General features: G+C 37.7%; 1 protein-coding gene across 1 annotated transcript in view; it reads right to left on the bottom strand.

Moving 5' to 3' along the window:
• Positions 1–5,872: 5,872 nt before the first annotated feature.
• fz2 (frizzled 2) overlaps positions 5,873–23,231 on the bottom strand; it is a 112,432-nt gene continuing 95,073 nt past the window's right edge. Inside the window, exon 7 of the mRNA XM_068293756.1 lies at positions 5,873–9,104. Coding sequence (XP_068149857.1) covers positions 6,719–8,824 — 2,106 coding nt within the window. The 5' untranslated portion in view covers positions 8,825–9,104 and the 3' untranslated portion in view covers positions 5,873–6,718. The remainder of the gene's footprint in view (positions 9,105–23,231) is intronic.

Genomic DNA, 23,231 nt, shown 5'->3' on the forward strand with positions numbered 1-23,231 from the left:
TACATACATATGTACATATGTATGTGTAAGTATGTAAACGTGGTAGTGAAAAAGAAACATAAGGAAAAGAAACAAACTGTCAAAGATCAAATTAAAGTGCCGTTACAAGAAACAAAGCGACAAAGAACGAATTCAAATACCGTTACAAGAACTTTGTTCTTCCACATTGTCTTCATTCATGTACGAAAAAAAATTTACCGCTTGATTTCCTCTCTCAAGAAAAAAACAGTTTTAAAATCCTCTCTTAAAGAGAAGAGAAATAAAAATCATTCGTGTCTCTGCAAAAGAGAGTGAATTTTTTTTAATTTTTGTCAAAGTGATAAAGTTCCTTCGCCGTTTGATGTATGTACCTCCTTTAACACATGTGAGTGATCTTTCTTTCTCTTTTTTTTTTTGACTCTCTTTATTCACGATGATTGACCTATTCAAATTATTTGCCTTGCCTTGATATATGTATGTACATATGTATGTATGTATGTACAGTGCACTCCAAGAGTACTGATACAGGTAAATAAAATGGATAAGAGAATGCTCAAATTACAGAGTATTCTTGATCGTAGCTTGGTTCGTTTATTAATTTAGCATAACTTTTTTGTTAACCTAACACTTGGTAATGCCTTATATTAGGTCCTAACCTTAAAGTTAAGAATAATTTTAGACATATGTACATATGTATGTACATACATACATATATTTATGATGTTTGCCTTGTGGCTTCCTGCATGATTATTGAATAATTCACCTCTATACCGAGGATCAACCGATGCCGATATTATAGGACGAACTTTCTTACTTGCTTATAAGGGTTTTCAAATATCCTCCCGAATAATTATGAAACACAAATGTTTCGACACTTTTTATGCATAAAGCTTAAAAGTTTGTAAATTATGGCGCAGGACTCAAACCCCATGCTTTAATGGGATATCCTTGATGATCAGCACGGATGGACATCAAATAATGTTACAGTCAGATGCAGGATTTGCCATTTTTTATACCCTTGCAAAAAGGGTATATTAATTTTGGGCAGAGGTGTGCAACGCATAGAACAAAGCATCTCCGACCATACAAAGTATATATATTCTTGATCAGCACGACGAGACGAGTTCAACTAGCCATGTCCGTCCGTCCGTCCGTCTGGATCAACGCAAACTCCTCCTAGACCGTAAGAGCTACAGAGCTGAAATTTTGCACGTAGGCTTGTATATACTGCAGGCGTTGTATATCTCGGATTCAGCCGGATCGGACCACTATATCATATAGCTCCCATACAAACCCCAAAGTCACGAACAGTGACTTTTCTCAATAACTTCGTTATTTTCTGAGCTATTGTCGTGAAACCTAATATTAGAGAGCTTACTACGCCTATAAGCGACTATGCCAAATTTGATCAAGATCAGGTGACTATATCATATAGCTCCCATAGGAACGATTGGTCGAAAACAGTGACTTTTGTAAATAACTTCGTTACTTTTAACGCGATTGCTTTTAAATTAAACATTTCTTAATTTAATATATATGTTAATGACTGTGCCGAATTTGATAAAGATCGGGTGACTATATCATATAGCTCCCATAGGAACGATCGGTGGAAAACAGTGACTTTGATCAATATCTTCGTTATTTCCTACGATTCTAGGCCTTTCTTTCTCAAGCTTAAGCATTTTTAGATAAAACGTTCTTCCACATTGATGGCTAATAGGTAAGGATAGAGTTACCATAAAAGTTGCAAGGGTATACAAACTTTGACGCGGTCGAAGTTAGCCCCGGCCCTCTGGTTTAAAGTTCTCTTTTATTAGCTTTTTGAGAAACTTTCCAGGACATCCAACTTTCATTTCACGCTGTTGAGTCAGAACTTGAGTCTACGCAAAGCTCAGCCAAATGTGTTTTGCAGCTTTCTTTTTGGCTTGACTAGAAAATATGTATATAAACCAAACGGATTGAAAAACAATATAAAAGCTCAGGAGGAAAGCTGCTAAAGCTGGCTGGTCACTCGCGAGCTTTTTGTAGAGCTTTTGGCTCTGTTTCTGTGTTTTACCTTCACGAATTCGAACCAAAATTGAAAGCTTTTGATTGTTTTGTTTCTGAGTTTTAAAGTCTCGAGAGGTTGACTATGAATTAGCCTAAGAAGCCACAAGATTTTCCGATGAAAATATCTCCATAACGGTAGCAAAAGCTAAAGGGTAAACAATTTGTTGATCCATACACTAGGAAAGTTACTTGTGCTTGACTTTTGCTTTCTATCTTAGAGTCTTCACATCTTGCATTTGGTGTCCTCAATATGACTCATCACCAGACTAGACTTGAGTCTAGTTTAATTTTGATTAACTTTATATCTTTAGTTAAGCGCAGAAGCTCTTAATGGTGAACTAAGGACTAAGGTTAACCTTTGGTTACCATGTCTAGATAGTCAGACATTCCTTTATGTCTATAACTTTGCCTTTTCTGATAAACTGATCAGAAAAACATTTATCCTTTTATATTTAGCTCATAGATACATATTTTAAACTCTTTTTCCAAATGTATTTGCGCCTCGTTCAGACGGGTTTGAGGTGGTCTGCTTGGACTCGCCTCTTACAGGGTCCTTCTTACCTGGTATGGACAGGACCGCTAAATAAGTGCCTCAATATGGCAGAGCAAAATACCAATCGACAGAAACATTTTATCCATAACAACTAAACGATCTCATTCTGTGCCCATATAGAATTAAACCTCGTTGGTCATTTCAAAATAAATAGCTTTGACCATTATACATTTTGTTAGCCAACGAAATGGAATTTAGTTACCTGGCCAATAGCCTTGCCAATCTGATTGTAAAACTCACGACTCTTTTATGTTGTTAAATTTTATTTTAAATGCTTTTCCTTTTTCTTATTTGGTTTTTTTTTGTTTGTGTGTCTGTGTTGGTTGTTGTTGTTTTTTTTTTCAATTACAAATGTATTTAATATTATTTTGGTTGTTGTTTTTTTTTTTTTTGCTGCTCGTTTTACTGATTTTTGTTAACGCAGTTGTTGTAAATTTTTATGTTGGGCATTTTTTTGCGTTTTTTTTTGTTGACAACATTTGATTTGATTTTATTTTTTATAATTCTTACTTGACGCTTGATGAGTGTTTCATTTCTATTTTTTGGTTGTTGGTTGTTAAAATTGCTTTTTGCTTGCATTTGTTGTAAATAAAATAATGTTTTTTAAAGTATTTAATCCGCTTTTCATATATATGTATGTATATATATATGTCTTGTATATATATTTATTTCATAATCATTAATTATTAAATTACATTTCACAAAATACAATTCACAACTACACTTGACGACAAGTTTCTTGGTTTTACTCTCGCAACTAAGCCATTCCATTACCTTTCCTCTGACCGAATTTCCCATCAATCATTCCAGCTAAAATTCACACCATTATGAAATATATATATATATATATATATGTGTGTGTGTGTGTATATATATATCATATTAATAGTCATATTTAGTTTTTATTTTTTCGAAAAAAATTAAAAAAATCGTATACATGCGCAAATTGCAATCAATGGAATTTTCTCAATCACACAACGAAAAAAAAAAATTTTGGTTTTTCCTTTTCTTTTTTTGCATTCTTTGCTTTGTGTTTTTTACATTTTGTAATTTTACGTATATTCGTTACATTGTTTTTTTTTAGCCTTTATAATTCATATATCTATGTGGATCCGATATATGCATATATCGTCTCGATTCTGTTAGATAAAAGCGTTCACTATGTACGCCCCAAACTATGTTTTTTTTTTTGACAAAAAAAAAAAAATATTTGTATGTGCTTTTGTTTTTTTTTTTTTTTATGTTTAAACTAAGATCTACTAGCTATAAATATTTGATTTTTAGTTTTTTTTCATTCTTTTTTTTTTTTTTTTTTTTTTGTTTAAGCTTATTAACAACATCAAATAGTATGCTTATTCTGATTTCTTTACTAATTATTTTTTATTCCTTTCATGTTTCAGTATATTTTTTTCTTGTTTTTTCCAAACTTTTTATAGTTTTTTTTTTTATACCTTTTTATGTCGTCTTTGTTTTATTTTTGCATAGTTTGTTTTAGTTTTTAATTCACTGGATTGTGTTTAAATTTATTTTCAATTTTTCATCTTTGTGGTTGCATTTTTTCATCACTTTTCAATTTCAAAATCGGTTTTCTATATTGCCTTCATTTTAATTGTTAGTTTTTTTCTATTTTTGCAATTTTTATTGTTGTTAACTGATATTATTTAAGATTTTGTTATTGTTTTGCTTTGCTTTTATTTCTATGCATTTTATTCAATGTTAATTTATTTTTGTTTTAATTTGAATTTTTGATTTTTTCTTCTATTTTTTGTTTTGTTTGGTTTTTTTAAATGTAAGTATGACAAATTTGCTAATTATTTTGTAATGTTGATTTATTGTTTTTTTTTTTTTTTGTGGTTTTATATTTTTTAAAATATTATTTAATTATTATTATTTTTTTTTATTTGGAGAGCTTCGTTTTAATGATACGTATAAGTGTTTGAGGGATTTGTTTTATTTAAAAAAAAAAAAAAAAAACAAAAAGAAAAAATTAAGTTTGAAATTAAAAACTCATTGATTATAAAACTGAAAAAAAGAAAATAAAATAAAATACTTACGATAAATTATAAGTTGAACCGTAACAAAATACTCATTTAAAGAAAAATAAGAAAACGTAAATTAAAAAATTATTTTTTTCATCGTAAATGTTTATTTTCTACTTCATTGTGTATATAGTGGCTAATAAAAAAAAAAAGATTATTACACACATAACTTGTAGGTTACTAATTCGTTATAATAGATTTATATTATATATATATATATATTATTAATTAATTAAATGTAATTTCTTGTATAATATTATTTTTTCGTATTTTGAAATGCTAACAGTTAAATTGTTTGCTTTCTGCCATTTAATATAAATATTAAATTTAAATACAATAGTTTTCAAATGCTTCCGATAGATGCTATACATATTCATATATATATATATATAGATATTTATTTATATATATATATATATATATATATATATATATGTATGTGTATGTAATTTTATTGTTTACAACTAATATTACATTTAGGTTTCATTTACTTTTCCATTTTGACGTTTCATTTAATACTCTTATACAAAAATTTATACAATTTTTTCTTTCCTTTTTTTTCGTTATAACTTTTTGTTGTTTTCTTTTTTTTTTATTTTTTTTTTTTTTTGTTGTTGTAAATGCAGAAAAAAAATGGTTTTTGTTGGCAATTCATTTTTGTTGTTGGTTTTTTGTTTTGTTTTTCGTTTTTTTTTTTTTTTTTTTTTTGGAAAAAATAAATTCAAATTTGTTTGAGCTTAAATGCAGTTAATGAAATGCAAATTACATACTTGAAAAATATTTACAATAAAAATCAAATGCTTAAATATTAGAATTTCAATAATTTACAAATGGTATTTTGCAACACTGTGCCATTACTGTGCAACACTGTTCCGGTTTAGCTTGCTGCTCTTTGATAAATTGCATTCGAAGTGTTTAATTTCCATTAGATTAATGTTAATAGTTTACGTTTTTAGAAATTTTCTTGTATGATTTATTTTTCTCTTTATTTTAATTGTTGTTGTTTTTGTTTTTTAAATTGTAGTTTGATTAAAAGTTAGTTGTAATTTCGAAATTTCATATGGCTCGTGGCTCTGACTTGGCAGTGTTGGGCAGAGTTATTAGATGGTATATATGATCTATGTATGTATTATATAATCCCTCTAGGTTTATGGGTGTGTGTGTGTGTGTTCAATTCTCAGTCTATTTTTTTTTAGGGGGGGGCGATTTTGGGTAGGGGGTTGGGGGTCCAGAAGAATGGTTTGGGGGTGGGTTGGGGGTTGCGGGATTTGGCTTGCCCCTGGTTGGACTTCTCTACTCTTCTATATACTCTATACATATATTGCCCTCCTCCAAATTCTCTAAATGTTTCTCAATTTGATTTTGTTCAGGACTAGAATGTTAATTAATATGGCATTTATGTACTTCAAAAAAAAAAAAACCTTTCACAACAAATGTCAAAGGATTTGTGAGAAAGCTTTAGATACTATTTATTGGGGGGAAAGAGATACAGAATAAGATAGAGAGAGATAGAGAGAGAGAGAGAGAGAGAGAGAAAGAGAGAGAGAGAGAGAGAGAGAGAAAAAGAGATAGAGAGAGAGTGCGAGCGAGCGACTGAGTTGTTGTTCTCTGAGTAATTGGGTAGTAACTGTTTCGAGTTGTCTCTGTCTCTTGGCTGCACTTACAGCTGACTGAAACTGCTCGTCGATACCCAATGCGCAGTGTCCGGGCGTACCATTAACTATATGGGACCATAATCACTCAATGCCTGACCAGGATGCTGAGAGCCCGGCCCGCCGGGCAATGTTACAACCACAGAAACGGCCCGTGAGTCGATCACTGAGCCAGGAGCCGTACTCTGACCACCACCACCACCAACACCACCGACGCCACCAACACCACCATTATTGCCATTGCCGTAAACATTTGCGCCCGGTGGTCCGCCACCGGCGACACCACCACCATTTGAACCACCATGCATTAAGCTGCCAGGAGGAGGAGCTCCCATGCCCATTGTACTATTGCTCATGGCTGTGCCGTGTCCGCCAAGAACGCTGCCGCCACCAATTGTACTGCTGCCGCCGCCGCAACCACCAGCTGCTCCTCCCGACTCTCCATGTCATACATGACTGGCCGCTGGCTGCTTGAGAACATGATGGTGCAAATGATGGTGGCTGGTGGAGGCAACCGAGGCACCACCAGCCTGAGTATAGGGTGTAGCTAATAGCGAGCCGGCTGCCGATCCCACTGGCATGCCCATCCCGGAGCCCGCATACGGATGTGGTATGGGTGGACGTTGTTTAATCAATGCCTGATTGGCACCCGTGCGATCCGGTGCACCGAATAATCTACGCCAAAAGCGGCGCCAACTCTCAAGTGTTTTGCCTGACCAGATCCACACCCCGGAGGTAATGCCCACAGCCAGAGCCATGAAATATTTAAGCATGAGAACCGAATACAATGGTTTCTTTCCGGGACCCTTGACCGTGGCACAGGGACAGGCCAATGCCTTGATCCAATCCTCAAAATAGGCAGCCTCATACAGATAGCAGCCAATGACAATGGTCGCTGGCACGGTATACAGAACCGAGAAAATACCAATGCGTATCATTAGTTTTTCCAATTTATCGGCTTTGACACCGGCTCCAACTCCGCCCTGTTGCTTGATCACCGAACGTATGCGAAACAGGGAGACAAATCCAGCCATTAGGAAAGTGGTACCAATTACCAAATACACAAAGAGCGGTGCCAATACGAATGTCTTCAGATGATCCGGATTGAGATTACCCACATAGCAAATACCCAGAATGGGATCGCCATCAACAGCGGAGAGCAGCAAAACGGCAACGGATTGAACTGTCGGTATAAGCCAGGCAGCTAGATGAAAATATTGCGAGTGCTTGGTAATTGCTTCATTGCCCCACTTCAAGCCGGCGGCCAGAAACCAAGTGAAACTTAGAATAACCCACCAAATCGATGAGGCCATGCCAAAGAAATAGGTGAGCAAGAAGACCAAGGTGCACGAATGCGGTCCCGTCGAACTTTCCCTTAATAGTCGTCCATCGCAGGCGATTTCCTCATTCTGTAGGAAATTACGTGATAGATAGCCGACGGCGACCATGAAATAGCATGCCGATAGGAAAACAATTGGCCTTTCGGGGTATTTAAACCTTTCCGTGTCTATGATGAATGTGGTTAGGGTCATTAGGGTGCTGCAGAAGCATAGACCCGACCATAGGGCGATCCACAGGCCGGCGAAGTCCTTTTCGTCGTTGCTGAAGAACGGACCCTTGCACGGTATGGCGCAATTTGGAACGCCCGCGATTCTTTGTACAGTCAAATTCATGTACCAATGATGATGCATCATGGGCGACTGTTGCATTAGTTGCTCCTTCCCCAGAACGATGAGCGGCGATCGGCATGAGCATGTGCACTCTTTTCCGTTTGCCTTTTCGCCTAGGGAGTTTTGACAGTTTTTTGAATTCTTTCCTTTGCACTTGTTCGATGTGGACGAACCGCTGCCACTGCCACCGCTGCCGGAGCCACTGCCGCCCTGTTTGCGTTTACCACCAGAGCCGCTGCCACTGCCTCCACTGCCACTGCCGCTGCCGGAGCCACCAGATCCGCCACTGCTGCCACTTCCTGCTTCCGTATACGATGGCTGTTCCATGCACAAATTATCGGGATCGCCGTGCAACGGTAAATGCTCGCAAGCCATCCGTTCGGGCCATTCGAAGCTATATTGCTGCATAATCGGGGCACAACCAGATCGGGCACGCTCGCAGACACTGCGGCATACCGGCAACGGTTTGTGATAATCCTCCAGGCAAATGGGCGTGTACATGCTGCACAAGAAGAACTTCAAGTCGGGTGAACATTTGATCTCCACCAACGGCCAGAACTGATGGACCTCCAGTCCAGCCTCGTCCTGGGTCTCGTGATTCATTTCATTGGGAAATGACGTCATGTTGTAGCCAATGCCACGACACATCGGTATGGTTATCTCCTCGCAACGTAAATTTGGATCTTTTGGTATGGCTGGGACGCCATAACCAGGAGCAGGACTCACATCCATGCCGTGTCCACCCATTCCCATGCCGCCCATGCCCATGCCAAGGCCATGATCGGGACTATGTTGTGGACTGTCTGCTTCGCAATGGTTTAGGGCTAACAGCAGGGTTGCCGCCGCCATCACCAGGGTTGCCACATGACTCTTTCGACTCATTTTGTAGGCTTTTTCTTTGTAGTTTTTATGGTTGTTTCTTTATTTGTTTGTGCGTTGTTTTAATGGCTTCTTTGAATTGTTTGTAGAGTTTTTGTTGTTGTTGTGCGCTTGCAACTCTGTTTGGTCGCTTTCTTTAAATGGAAAGCGCCCTAAGAGCTAAGAGAAAAATAGAGATTTCTCGCCTTCTCTCGGTCTCCTCAGTCTCTGCTTTCGTTGAGAATCCTTAATTTTTAGCAGTTTAGCGTCAAATTGTTAACGCTGGACAAAAAGTGCGGTCTGGCTGAAATTAGATGAAAGATAAACAATAAATTAGTATACAGATTATTATTCAGGAAGGGTTTTTATTTAGATTTAACTTTCTTTTCCAAGGACTTTCAAATGTTTCACTGATCTACAGAAGTTAGCTCCACTTCATTTTGAAATGAATATCCCCATTGAGCTGCTAGGAGGATACATTTTTTTTTTTTTTTGTTTTTAATGATCTCTCTCTTTCACAAGCAAACTTCAACTGATTTTGATTTGTAGACGTTTACTTTGAATGTAGAAAATAGAGACAGGGACAGGGACAGGGACAGAGACAGAGACAGATGACCGAGCATATAGTTTGGTCATTTATATTTTTTTGATGACATGTTGTTGTAAATGCTTTTTCCTGTTCTCAACTCATTGCTGGCCATTGTCTCCTCCCCCTGTAAACGGACTTTTGTGCCTCATTTGTTTCAATTGAGAGTGGCGACACTTGGACGACATGTCGTCATATGTCAACTTCGGTTCACTCCCGCCAATATTTACAGATGCCCTGGCAGAGGGCAAAATGAAACTAAGTGTGCGTGTGCTTGTGTGTGTGTGAGGGAGGGGGGAAAAAAAAAAGAGTGACCAAAAGAGGGGGCATCAATCAAAATCAGTGATTTTTATTAAATTTGACGGCGTCTGCCTTAACAAACAGAAGGAGGAAGAGGAACTGAAGCTGCAGCTGGAGTTAAGTGTTTGATCAAAGTGTTTGCTTTAACTGATTCTCCAGTGGTTCTTCGTTCCTCGTTGGGTGTGAAACGAAAAAGTGGTTGAAATCTGAATTAAAGACAATTGCTCACTTGATGGCAAATCAGCAGCTGCTATCTGACTTTGTCTCTAGGAATAAAGTCCATGCTTGACCACAGTAGTCAACAAAATCAACTAGCACCTTTTATATAGGTATACACACACATACATACATATATGCATGTATGTATCAAAGTGATATCAAGTTTTTGTGGTAACTGATAACCCAAAAAATAATATTGACATCTGGACAAGTGAAGGGCAATTTTGTAGTGTCACAGCTTCTGCATGGTTTTCTCTGTCTCTCTCTCTCTCTCTTCATCTGTGTGGCAAAGTCACGAAAATTTATTTATCCACAATATGCAATATAAATATATGTATGTGTAAAGTTGTGTATGTGTGTGTGTGTACATAAATTTTTAGCAAGTGTCAAGTGACATATTTGTGGCTTTCTGCCTGTTCTGCGTGTGGTCCAAAATGGAAAGAGTGCTGATTGTGTGTAAAGGAGGTGGGGGAGGGGAGGGAGCTGTGAGAATTGTACAGTGATGTCAAAAAATAAGAGGACAAGAGAACGAGTAGCTCGAAGCTCTTGGAAAAACTGTCAACAGCAGCTGCAAATAGTTCTCTCTCTGTCTCTCTATCTCTGTCGTTTTCTATTCGTTCTCTTTTTGGCTTTTGTTTTTAAGTCCTTTCATTGTTGCTTGTTCTTCTTTTCTTCTTTTTCTTGTTGTTATTGTTGCTGTTGTTGGAATGAATGACATTTTAATTAATAACATTTGTGTGCGCCTTGTATAAAGTGTGGGCGGGTGGCGAAGCGAAGGGAGGGAGGTAGGGCTGTAGGGAGGTTGAGAGGACGAGAGGGTGGTTGGTTGGTTGGTTGCAAATGGTGACGGTTAGTGTGTGAAATGGATGGATTCGTTGCTTACTTGGTCGAAGGGGAGGGCGATGTGTTTCTGAAACATTTTTCGTGTTAAAAGTGTTTGCCAAGCACTTCAAAATAATTAAGTAAATAGACCACAGAAAATTTTCTGTTGGTGGAGCAAAAGGAAGCTATGTATGTATGTAGGACGCCAAAAATAAAATGTTGAAATACAATATCGAAATGTGGGCGAGAAATAGTCGAGTTCAGTCGAGTTGAGTCGTATCGTGAGAAACAATGCCAGGCGTTAGCCCGAGAGCCTATCGATTACAGCAAATAATATGCCAGAGAGAAGGCAACTATCGGTTTTTGTGGTCGCTCATAGACCGTATGTACATACATATAATGACGATGATGATGATGATTGCACAATTTACGCTTTTGTTACAGTTTAAATAACAGATCGATACATTTTTTTTCATAATAACATTCATTTGCTTTAGTATTAATGTATTACTTAAAAAAGGTAAAACAAATTGTTAACAAAAATGTGCCAGACATGTAACTCCAACGTTTACAAGAGATGATCTAACCAAAATTTTGTAGTAATCCTTTGCAGTTCAGAAGACTAAGCTAGCTTCATAACTTAACTGCAACTTTTTTAGTTTCATCAATGACAAAAGATGCAATTTCAATACGATTTCCATTTTCAAATATCCCTTCAAATTTTGGTTTTCATCCTTTACTTATCCCATCAATCAAAAAAGACATGATTAACTCTCGTTTGTCTTAAGATTTGGTTTTCAAAAGAGTTAAAAATCACAAAATATAATAAAAAGTTTAAGTAATTAAAATATATTTTAATGAAATTTGTTTATGGGTTTTCTGCATTCCTTTCGGAGTATCAACTGTACTTTGGTTGCGCGTTTTTTAAGTCAACAGAGCAACACTTGCCACTTGCTACATGCCACTTGCTACATGCTACATGCTACTTGCTACCTGCTGTTCATGTTGCCGTTGCTGGGAGACAGTCTTCCTGCTTGTGTGTGTTTCTTTAATTAAAACAGTCAAGTTTTAGTTGCTTGTTGTTGTCGTTCTACCAACTTTGGTCACAGCTTCCGCCCGACGACCTCTTTAGCGCATTCAAGCCTAACCATTCACCAATCTTCATCAGTTGCATTGCTTGATCGCTCTTTCTCTCTCCTTCTTTGGCTCACTATCTCTGTCTTGGGCTGGCTGTTGTAGTCTTTGGCAAACATTGAACGATCCTCACATATTACTTTGTCTAAGCTCATTTCTGTTTTTCTTCTGCTTCTTCTGCTTCTTGTGCTTCTTTGGGGCCAGGCCAGGCTAGGCCAGGCCAGTCAGTTCAAGCGTCGCCATTTGGAGAGCTTGTGTAAACATCATTGAGACTTGTTGGCAGCGTGATTTTGTATAAAAAATTCTAGCCACGGCATGATTTTGCAAAAAAATGCAATGCCATCGGCTTAGGTTCCAATCCGGACACCGTCCACAGGCCGTATCCCTCCCGTCCTCACGTCTCTAGCTCCAACTCGGATAGTAATAATAATAATAATAATAATAATTTGTTACTCGTAACGAGCTTGTAAAGAGACTGAGTCGCCAGAGTCTTTGCACGCTTGTTAACAATTAAATAAACAATATGAGTCTGCAGTAAAGCAATACAACTGAAAATGACGGGGAAGAAAAAGAAAGAAGGAAAAAACAGTTGATGGTAGGCCGCCGTGTTGGTGGTGGAGCGGGAGAGGGTATAACAAAAAAAATGAAGCAAGTAAGTCGACTCGTCGACTTGGGTATACCATACACCTGGTGAAACAAATATTTCTTATTTCGAAGACCAAATGTATGTCTATTAAATTGTTTTTACATGTCTTATACTATGTGCTATCTCGCTCACTCTACAAACACACGAGCACTCTAGCGCCGCTACTAGCCAACGTCCAATTCTGGCCTTGTGGACCGCGTAGTAAAATACGTTCATACGCATATTTTACATGTTTCTAGTCCGATTTCAATAAAATTTGATAGTTTGGTAGAAATAGATAAGATAAATTAGTCTGCCAAATTTAAATGCGATAGTCAAAAAACTAAAGGAGGAAATCGTTTTTTTCTAAATTATGGAGGCGGAAGTGGGCGTGGCAAAATGTGAAAATATCAAAATTCTCCGCGCATACTATGCCAGTATACATACTAAATTTGGTGACTTTAGCTTTGTTAGTTTTTGATAAAATCAGTTTTGTTTAATTTGCGGGGGCGGAAGTGGGCGTGGCAAAATGTTTAAATAGCCAATATCTGCGCGTCTATTAAACTAGTCTACATACTAAATTTGATGTCGGTAGCTATCATAGTTTTGAAGGAAATCACTTTTATGTAAATTCCGGGGGCGGAAGGGGGCGTGGCAAAAAGTTTAAACAATTAGTTTCTGCGCGCTAACTAAACGAGCATATAAACCAAATTTGATGTCTCTAGCTATTATACTTTTTGAGAAAAACAGTTTTGTGTGATTCCTGGGGGCGTAAGGGGGCGTGGCAAAAAGTTTGAACAGTTAATTTCTGCGCACTAACTAATCGGGTATACAAACTAAATTTGATGTCTCTAGCTGTCATACTTTTTAAGAAAAACAGTTTTATGTGATTCCTGGGGGCGTAAGGGGGCGTGGCCGAAATTCCAAATTACTCTGAACATGTGCATACTACACGAGTATACATACCAAATTTGGTGGCTCTAGCTCTTATAGTCTCCGAGATCTGCGTGTTCATACGGACGGACGGACGGACGGACGGACGGACGGACGGACGGACGGACGGACGGACGGACAGACGGACATGGCTAGATCGACTCGGCTGTTGATCCTGATCAAGAATATATATACTTTATAGGGTCGGAGAAGCTTCCTTCTGCCTGTTACATACATTTTGGCGACTTTAATATACCATTTCACCCTATGGGTGTATGGTATAACAACAAATCACTAAATAAACATAAACCGAGTCGAACACAAACATTTAGCTACCAAAGAGATCCATTCGTCACCGCCACTTGAGACACTTCTACTCTCCATCTCCATTTACCACAATTCACCATCTTCATTCGTTCTCTTCACCCTCCTCCTCCTCCTTCTATTTTCCTCATCAGCAATCGACTCTTTCTCTATTAAAAATAATATTTATGTACCTATTTTCTCTTTTTGGTACAAAAGAGGCACGTTTGCTATTATTTCCAGGCCATTTCCCATGAACACATGTAGTACCTACTTCTTCTTATTAGTTTTGGTAGGGAAAAAACCAATTCAAACCCAAAAAAAACACTTGACACTGTAGCAACAACAACAGCAACTCGAACTCGTACTAGAAACGTAGGAGCTGACCAAGTAGTAATACAGGGCGTGTTGTTATTCCAAGTGAAGTATTTACTTCACCTATCTAGGTTTCAAGGACCAAATGTAGAACTGAAACTTTTTTTGTTTTCTTTCCTTTTTGCCTACATTTCGATTTTCATTAAACAAGGCTCCCATTTCTCTCTACCATTTTAGTCACGTTTCTGCATTTCAATATGCCTCAACCTAGAAACAAACAACAACAACGAAATTTGCCTTTTGTCTTTGACTAATTTTCACTTGCTGCCAGAAAATTTTTTGCTGGCCATGCAGCATTTTTCTTTTTCCTCCCATTCGAATAATGGGGAATATGTAATTAACATAAACCTTATGCCTTGACGTTTCTAAGAGTTTTAACCTCCAACAATGGTTCAACATCCTTTTAGATCCCTCAGCCCGAATGGGAAATTTACTTGCTTAATGATGAGCAATTAACCAAACAATGACCAGTCAGTCAAGATATCAGAAAAACATCAACCAATTCAAAGTGAAGGCTAATCGATAACTTATCGCCATCAATAGAGAGAAAGAAAAGAAAAAAAATCTCGTCAATAGACGACGTTACGGAAGTTCACACACAAAAACGGCTCAAAAATAGCTCACTATCCTTGAAAAACGAAGAGGGAGAGAGAGAGAGAGAGTGAGCGAAAGGGACAGGGACAGGGTGGTGGGGGGAAAAAACCAAAACTTTACCAACCACAAAGCACTTAAACTTTTCTATAGATGGGATAACTCTACCCTAACCAGTGATTCCTACCTGGTACAAAGAAGCGTTGAAGCAGCATCAGCAGCAGTGCCAGGTATGATGAAAATGTAGATGGAAGGACACAGGTGCAGCAGCAGCAGCAGCAGCAACAGGAGTTTTTGATGATGCTGGCGATGCATTGGATGCTTGTCGTTACCGACGTGGCCTTGGTTGTAAAGGCAAACCGCGAAAATCAATTGAAAAAAAGGAGAGAAAAAAAGAAAAAACCAACTCTGCTAGAGAGATAGAGGTGGTTGGGTAGAGAGAACTCCAATGAGAACCTCTGTTTGACTTGTTGGCGTCGTCGTCGACGGAGGCGGCGGCATCAAAAAGCGCGTAGCGGCGCAAAATGAAAACAGTTTGTCGACAAAGTGGGGGAGTGAGCTACCGAGTGGGTGAAGAATGAATAGAGAGGGGGTTCGCTAAGTGGGGATGGAAGGGGAGAGAAGCGAATGCGGTAGCAAATAAAAAAGTTTCATTCCCATCCCCCAAAGGGCAATGCAGACAAGTTCCATGACCTTACAAACGCAGTTGTACACACACATACACACACACACACACAGAGTCACAAAAGGGTTTAGGGTTAGGGAACGTGGTGCAGTGGCACTGGCAGTGCCCGTCGTTTGCAGGTCGTCTCCGGTGAGCTTTCTCCCTAAAGCTTTGACAAAATGTTGCTGCTGTTGGAGCGGCTCCTTGTTCAACGTAATAAACACACGCAAACACACACACACACACACAAAAATGGCTCAAGATTTTTGCGCGTCCGCCCATTAAAATCATTGACATTTAAGCGTGCAGTTTTCCCTTTTTTTCTGCCCCTCTTTTTTTTTTTTTGTGGGTTGGCCACACTTTTTTGCTACTTTTGTTCAAGTGCCCCTCTTGCAGAGCGTTTTTGCTCTTTGAAGTTAACTTTTTTGTGTGTGAGCTTTGTTGTTGTTGTTGGTTGTTGTTTGTTTGTTTTGTGCTATTTGTTGCTTTGTGGCAAAAAAAAAAAAAAAACACCATACTGTAGTTAAGCTCGCCCTCTCTCTCTCTCTCTCTCTCGCTCTCTCTTTCGGCATAGTTCTGTAACCTCTCCGCTTACAATTAAATTTTAATTAAGTGGAGGAGTCTAACCGCCATTTCTCTATTCAAAAGTCCATTTCTTTCTTTTGGTTTCTGCTGATTATGAATTTTGTGCCATGTCCATGGGGACAGATGATTATGGAAGCAGACAGGATTAGGGGGTGGTGGTCCTTTGATGAATGCCTTTTGAATGATAGCGAAATACTTCACGCAAAACGATTTGCAAATGTCAAACAGTTATTTTTTTTCGTGTGTAACCCTCATTGCTGAGGGGTAAGTCGAAAAAATATGGTTGAGGGGGTTGATTTTCTGTGTTTCTATTATTGAATATTTTTCTTTCTCTCTCTCTCTCTTCTTGTGAGCATTTTGTCGTTGCTTGTAAGGGCTAAATGACACCGCAGAAAAAAGGACAAAGCGACAAGCGGTAAATGAGTTGAAGGTCCTTGTTTTATTTAGTGGTGTGAGCGTGAGTCACGAGCATGAAATTTCCAGTTCTGGTCGAGGGGTTGTTGTTGTTGCTTTGCCCCGCCTGTCCGCCTCATATACATGCACACATACATATGTCAAAAAGGGAAGCAAACATGAAAATAAAATTAAATTTCCGATTTTTATTTTCATTTTTCTTGTTGTGCTTGTTCACTTTCCTGTTTCTTTCCTTCTCTCCTGCTCTCCTTGTTTTGTTTTTGGCCAAATTTTGCTAATAACGAAGACTAACTGCAGCTGCACACAGTGCAGGGTAGTGAAAGCGGGGGTGAATGCCAGCAAAGAGGGGTGCAAAGCACCCGTCCTGCCTCTGACTAAATACAAAAGAGTGTCAAGTGTCGCCAAAAAGGCAAAAGACTGTATGGAGTGTTCTATATACATACATATTTGTATGTGTGTCTCTGGGTGTGTGTGTGTGTGTGTGTGAATGGGTGTTTTGTGGGTTGATCAGTCTGTCCTTTGCGTGCAGATTTATTCTTCATTTCAAATTTTGCAGCATGAGCAAGCGTTTATATTTTGACAGTTGTTGTTCCCACCCCTCAACCATTTCCTTTTTTCCCCATTTTCGCAATAAATGCATTTCAGAGCATACTTTTGGGGTGTGCAAAAAAAGAAAACAATTAAAAAGGAATTGCCTGGCATTCTCTAGCCACCCCTCCGCCCCCTCTGACACTTCTGTCTCTTCTCTGTGTGACAAGGGGAAATACACTCACATTACACACATACAGAAAACACAAGAGAATTCTCTTGTGGTGAAAATTAAATATAATAAAAACCAAAAAAAAAAAAAAAACGACGAGTAGAACAACATTTCGGTTCCTGCCCCAGGAAGTGGCACATAAATACAAGAATTTTCCGTAAAAGAAACAAAAACAACAACGAAAAAAGGTTTTTACGAGAAACATTTTAAGGCATCATAAAATTGAGCAGAATGGGCATCATAAAAAGAAATACAAACGTGTTGATGATTTGTGTTGTGTCTAGATGATATAATGCACACGCACACACACACACACACACACACGCATATGTAGGTGTTAATAGAGCCTCTTCAGTTCTCAGGTGCTCTCTAATGTTAAACGGAAGTTTACAAAAGAGTTTCTGGTTGACCAACAAAATAATTTCCGCATTCAAATATTATTGAATTATATTGTGGTGGAAAGGAGGGCCCCTAAAGTTAGACTACAATTTGTTGTATGTCATTTAAAATCAAAAATTTAATTGACAATGCGTTTTCATAACTTTTCAATGCACAATTTTTCAATTTATTTTATGTTCTTTTTTTTTATTGTTATCAACAATATTCCTCAATTATATATTTTATTTTCAAACATTACCACATTGAACTCATTGAATAATCGACCAAATTTTTATGTCTAAAATTTTATGATGACCAATTTGAGAATTTCCCTTCCCCCCCCGCCACCACTTTTCATTGCAATCATTTCCTTATATTCGGTATATTGAATTCTAACACCCGTTGGGTTTTGGCTTCCTTGGTTGTGTGTTGTAATAACCATAATTGAATCATAAATGCATTTTGGGCATGAACATTTTTTGTTTATAAAAATGTAATTGAAATGGCACATGTGTGTGTGTGGGTGTGTGACAGGTGTATTTGTGGCAGATAGGTGTATAGGTAGCTCTAGTCGTCGGTTTGTCTGTGGTGGCTACTTCATTTTTATGGCAATTAAATAGGGAAGCCTGACATTGACATACAAAAACTATTACGGACCGTGGAATGGTTGGGACAGGGCGGGACGGCGATAGGGCGTTCAGGGAGAAGAGTTTCCCCCAGTTGTTGGTTGTCGCACATGCAATAAAAACGATTTTTATGGTCATTTGAAAGCGTCAAGCAAACGACCTAAGGGCTGCCAACATGACGACCATGTTGACGACGGCGATGATGATGATGATGATGATGCCGATGATGTTCATCATGATGATGATGTTGCTGTTGCTGTTGATGAGCATGATGCATGTGTGCTATGTCTGACTGAAGTTCTAGGTTGACAATTTAGCATGTATTCCTGCTATTGTCACTTCCAGCTCCACTTCCCACCACCCCCTCCTCACCTTCATCAAAATACATATGCATATATGTACCTATTTACTTGCTTTCCTTTGCTCCTCCTGCTTTAGTCGACAAGGTACAAACATTTTTAGTGCCCTTTGTTGTCGTATCTAACAACCTCGGTACGCCAACATACATACATACATAAACACATGTGTGTGTGTGTGTGTGTGTGTGTATTAATTAATGTCAGTGTGGAAATTAAGTGAAATATATCTGCAACATGCTCCCCGAGAAATGCTAGGATGTCGCTTGTTGTCATCGTTGGCCTCTGCTCCTCTTGTGACAAAATGCCGCTGACATGGATAATTAATGGCAAACCGCTGTGCAAGAGGGTAGACAAGGGGGGGAGGGTGGTTGGAAGCGACAGTGGGGAAATGTGTTTTTCGTCTTTAGCTTGCCTAATTGTTAAACTTGGCCTAGAACTCAATTCTAGACTAACTAAATGTATTTTAGTCTCTTACAAAATTAACTTGAAACATTTCTTTGCTGTTTTTTCTCATTTCTGTTTCTAATATTTGAAACGTTTAAGATTTATGCAACTAATTGATTTTTATACACAATATTTATTGAATATATTTACTAGAAAGTTAAATTTAAGTCAGAAGCAAAGCAAGACAGGGTGAAACAAGCGACAAAGCAAAACAGAGAGAAGGAGAAGAAAGGGAGCCAGGAATGCCATTAAAAGCCATTAACTGAAAACTTAAACGCATGCCAGAGACACACACATAGTGTGTGTGTGTGTGTGTGTGTGTGTGACTATCGAAGGGGATGGCTGTTGGTGATGTGGGGGGTGTGGGGCTGCCGCGTGTTTATCGCTTGGCGTCGGGTCGTGCACGCATGCCAAACAAAATAAACCAAACTAGAAATGCCATTATACACAAGGAAAAAATAATACAAAGCAAGGCAAGAGAAAAATAATAATAAAAACCCAAGAAAAACAGAAAAAAATGAAAAACACACACACACACAACTTGGGAAAAATAAAAATCAATGCCGAAGCCACCCACTAAAAGGCCAAGGAGGAGAGACAGGGCGGAGAAACGAGAGACGCAAGGGAGAATTTGATTTTGGCGGCGACAAATTTATAGCATTGAAATACAAACCAGACATCGAGACGTCAAAAATTTGCCCACTCAACTCGCTAGAGCAAAAGTTAACAAATTCCAAAAAGTAAAAACTGCAAAAATGGCTAAACAAATAAATAAAAATTGTACTAAAAATTGAAATTTATGTACATTGAAGGCATAAATTAAATGTGGCCAACAAGGAGTTTCACAGCAACAGCAACAATGTTGCAGCAGCATTGTTGCCAAGGCAAACAACCAGACATAAATAAAGAAATTGCATTGAAAAAACTAACAAAAACTTTGCTATACCTATGAATATTTAAAAAGAAATCACATTAATTTAAGCATAATAATAAATTAGCCACAATTTTTATTCCCCTCATAAGCCTAAAAATAGGAAATTGAAGATGAAAATTTATTTCCAAATAATTTAACACTTTTTCTTGCAACGAGTGATGGGCAAGAGAGGGGAGGGAGAGATGGGATAACAAAATGCATAACCAATTTTTGAGACCACAAATTACCAAAAATAAATTTCAAATGGAAAATGCTATGAGAGAGTGAAAGGGGAAAAAGATTTGTCCTCCCCTTCCCCCCTCCCGCTTCCTTCCTTTATTGTGTTGACTTTGCTTAGTAGTCGTTGGCGTCGTTTCGGTTTCGGTTTCGGTTTCGGTTATGGTTTTGGTCTCGGATTCTTTTTTGGCTAGAGGGGAATTTTCAATGAGGCATCTTTTCTCGTTTATAATTTATGGCTCTGTGGCTAATGGCCAAATTGGCCATAACAATAATTTGCATGCATGTGCCGACTCTCTGTCCGGCAGAAAGAAAGATTGACTAATTTCAACAACACCAACAACATCAACAACAAAATAAATAAAATATATAGTTATGTAGTATATATAGACAAGGAGAATCTTATCGGCACACATGTACAATTGCTTGGGTCATATATCAATTCAATATCAAACTATGAAATCGAAACAATTTACAACAATTGCTTAATTGAAACGCCAGTCAAGAAAATGAAAGAAAAAAACCAAAACCAAAACCAAAACCAATGAAACAGAAAATAAAACTAACTGAATTTAAATTTATGAAAGCAGCAGCAGCACCAGCAGCAGTCAACAGGCAGTCAGTTTGAAAATCGAACAAAATCATAAATAAATCGCTGGCTTATCAACATTACTATAGGTTGTTGTTGTTGTTGTTGCTGCTGCTTGTTGGTTAAATCAAAGTGAAAAAGCCGCCATGGAAATTTCGAACATTTGGAAAAGTGAAGTGGCTACAAACTGAACTGAACTGAACTGGACTCTTGACTCGTCGTCTCAATGAACTTTGTACTACTTGAATATCAATATCACAAGAGAGCTGTCAGTTTGGTTATTCTTTGGTAGAACATTTTTGTTTTAGTAACATATTTAAGAAGAGCAGGTCAAGTTGGCCGCTTCCCTAGATAAGGGCCACAACAAGCTTAATGTCTTATCGTCTGCACACACATACGTACATACAAACAAATATTTCAAATATTATTTTGCTGAGTTATATATTTTGGGTCTAGATTGACTGTCCAGGCGAGAGAAACATATGGACTTTGAAATACCCTGTAGACAAGCCATCGATTTAGTCATTCAAAAGATAGAGAGACAATGATGGGGATCTAAAGTTTTCTCCTTATTTTTTTTTTTTGGTAATAGGTATGGCAAAGGCATTAAAAGTGTCTAAAGTCTCGCATTAGCATTTTCTCAGCCACATATGGCAGGCAAATGGTGGTAGAAGAAAGAAAAACGAAACAACCAAAGAATGAACCTGCGGGACGACATAAGAAGACATTCATTTTTGTTTTTTGTGTCTTCTCTTTTTCTCGTAGGCGTAACATGTGTGGCACAAACAAACAGACAGAAAGACCAACAGACAGTTAGCCAGACTAAACGACAGTTAGACGGACGAAACAACAACAACCAACAACAAAGTCGATAGAAGAGAAGGCGTGAAACTGTTGATAGCATTTTTTTCTGTTTTCTGTTTTGGTTGACTATTGCACTTTTTGTTTTCTGTTTAGTTTGGCTTTTTTGTTTTATTTTTATGACTATGCAATAAAAATATTTACGAGCCCATAGCGCCAAATATGCACATACATACCTATAGTATAGTATAGTATAGTTAAGTAGGTATTCCACTATCTAACGGAATGGTAGAAATAAAAGAAACATAATGAAATGAAGCAAAAGTATAGGTATGGTCCAAAGGAAGTGAGTGCAACAATGTTTCTCTACACATTTGATTTTAAAAACTTCAAATAATATGCCATTTTGTGTCCATATGCATGTATGTAGTTTATAGGTTTCTTTTTTCTCACATTGCCATTCATGTTGCAATTAAGTAAGTGCCACAAAACGTTTAAAGAATAAATGTCTATGGGGCGGGCCAAGAATAGAGAGACCATTTGTAATAAACCTTTTACGATAACTAACTAAAGTTGGCAATAATAACTAACTAATTCAAATGTTTAGTAGACATGAAAAGGTTTTAAAACATATTTTCGTTAAGGGTCGAATCAAAAGATAAAGACTAAGAACTAGTCTTGTGTCCAGAAAGTGTCCAAAACCCTAAGACTCCCAGCCTAGATTGGTTCATGATAGAAATCAAATCTCAATTCAATCATTTCAGATGCTGTTAACCACTGAGATTGAGAGTAAGAATGCATTCAGTTTTCAATTAATAAGTTTCGAAAATGCTTTCAACGGAAAAATGTATTTTAAGAGACTTTTCAAACTTTTTTCAAAGGTTCACAAGGGAAAAATTATGAAACTTCGATTAAAATTTATTCAATTTGAAGTTTTTTAAATGCTTTACTGCCCTTAAAGTGCTTAAATCAATGTTTTTGTATGTGGCATTTGCATTCATGGGCGGTTTTTTTTTTTTTTTACACACAAGAATTTTTGTGTGGAAAAATGAAATATGTGAAACATTGTTTCAAATGCAAATGAAGAAATATGGCGTAGACGCATACTTCAAATTCATTGAGGCATTAAATGAACAGTCGTCGGCTTTAGGCAAAACCAATGAACTCTGCTCTGCTGCTGCAACATGCAACATGCAGCATGCTTCTGCATCTCCATCTGCATTTGTTCATTGCATCTTTTGCAGACATTTATTCAAAATAGAACCAGACGCCGTAGCAGCCCACGCTTGCCCGTTACATCTCCGTTTCCATCTGCACCTCCACCTTCAACTGCACCTCCATTTTCATCTCCCACCACCACCATCATCATCATCCAACAGTAGCAGCACCACCAATTCTCAATCTCTCCAACTAAAGTGCAGTATGCCTGCAATCAACGCACTTGTTCCTGTTATTCTTTCTGTTTCTTGTTATTGTTGTAAACTATTTATGCATTTCGAAGTTTATTTGAAACACGAAAAAGCATAGAGAATAACAACAACAGCAACAACAACACATATGTATGTACATAGGAAAATACAAAGATGAAGAAGAAGATGTAGAAGTAAAAGTAAATGACGAAGGCATTTTCTATTCCCCTCTGTTTGTTGATTTTATGTACTGTTTTTCTTGCTTCACTTCACTCTCTCACAGTCGGGGGTGCCCGGAGGCCACATATGGTCACCTTAATTTGCCGTGCAATACAACGGAATGATGGTGCTGTGGGTGTGGGTG

Source organism: Drosophila tropicalis, unplaced genomic scaffold (genome assembly GCF_018151085.1).
Source record: "Drosophila tropicalis isolate 14030-0801.00 unplaced genomic scaffold, ASM1815108v1 contig_805, whole genome shotgun sequence".
Taxonomy (NCBI): Eukaryota; Metazoa; Arthropoda; class Insecta; order Diptera; family Drosophilidae; genus Drosophila; species Drosophila tropicalis.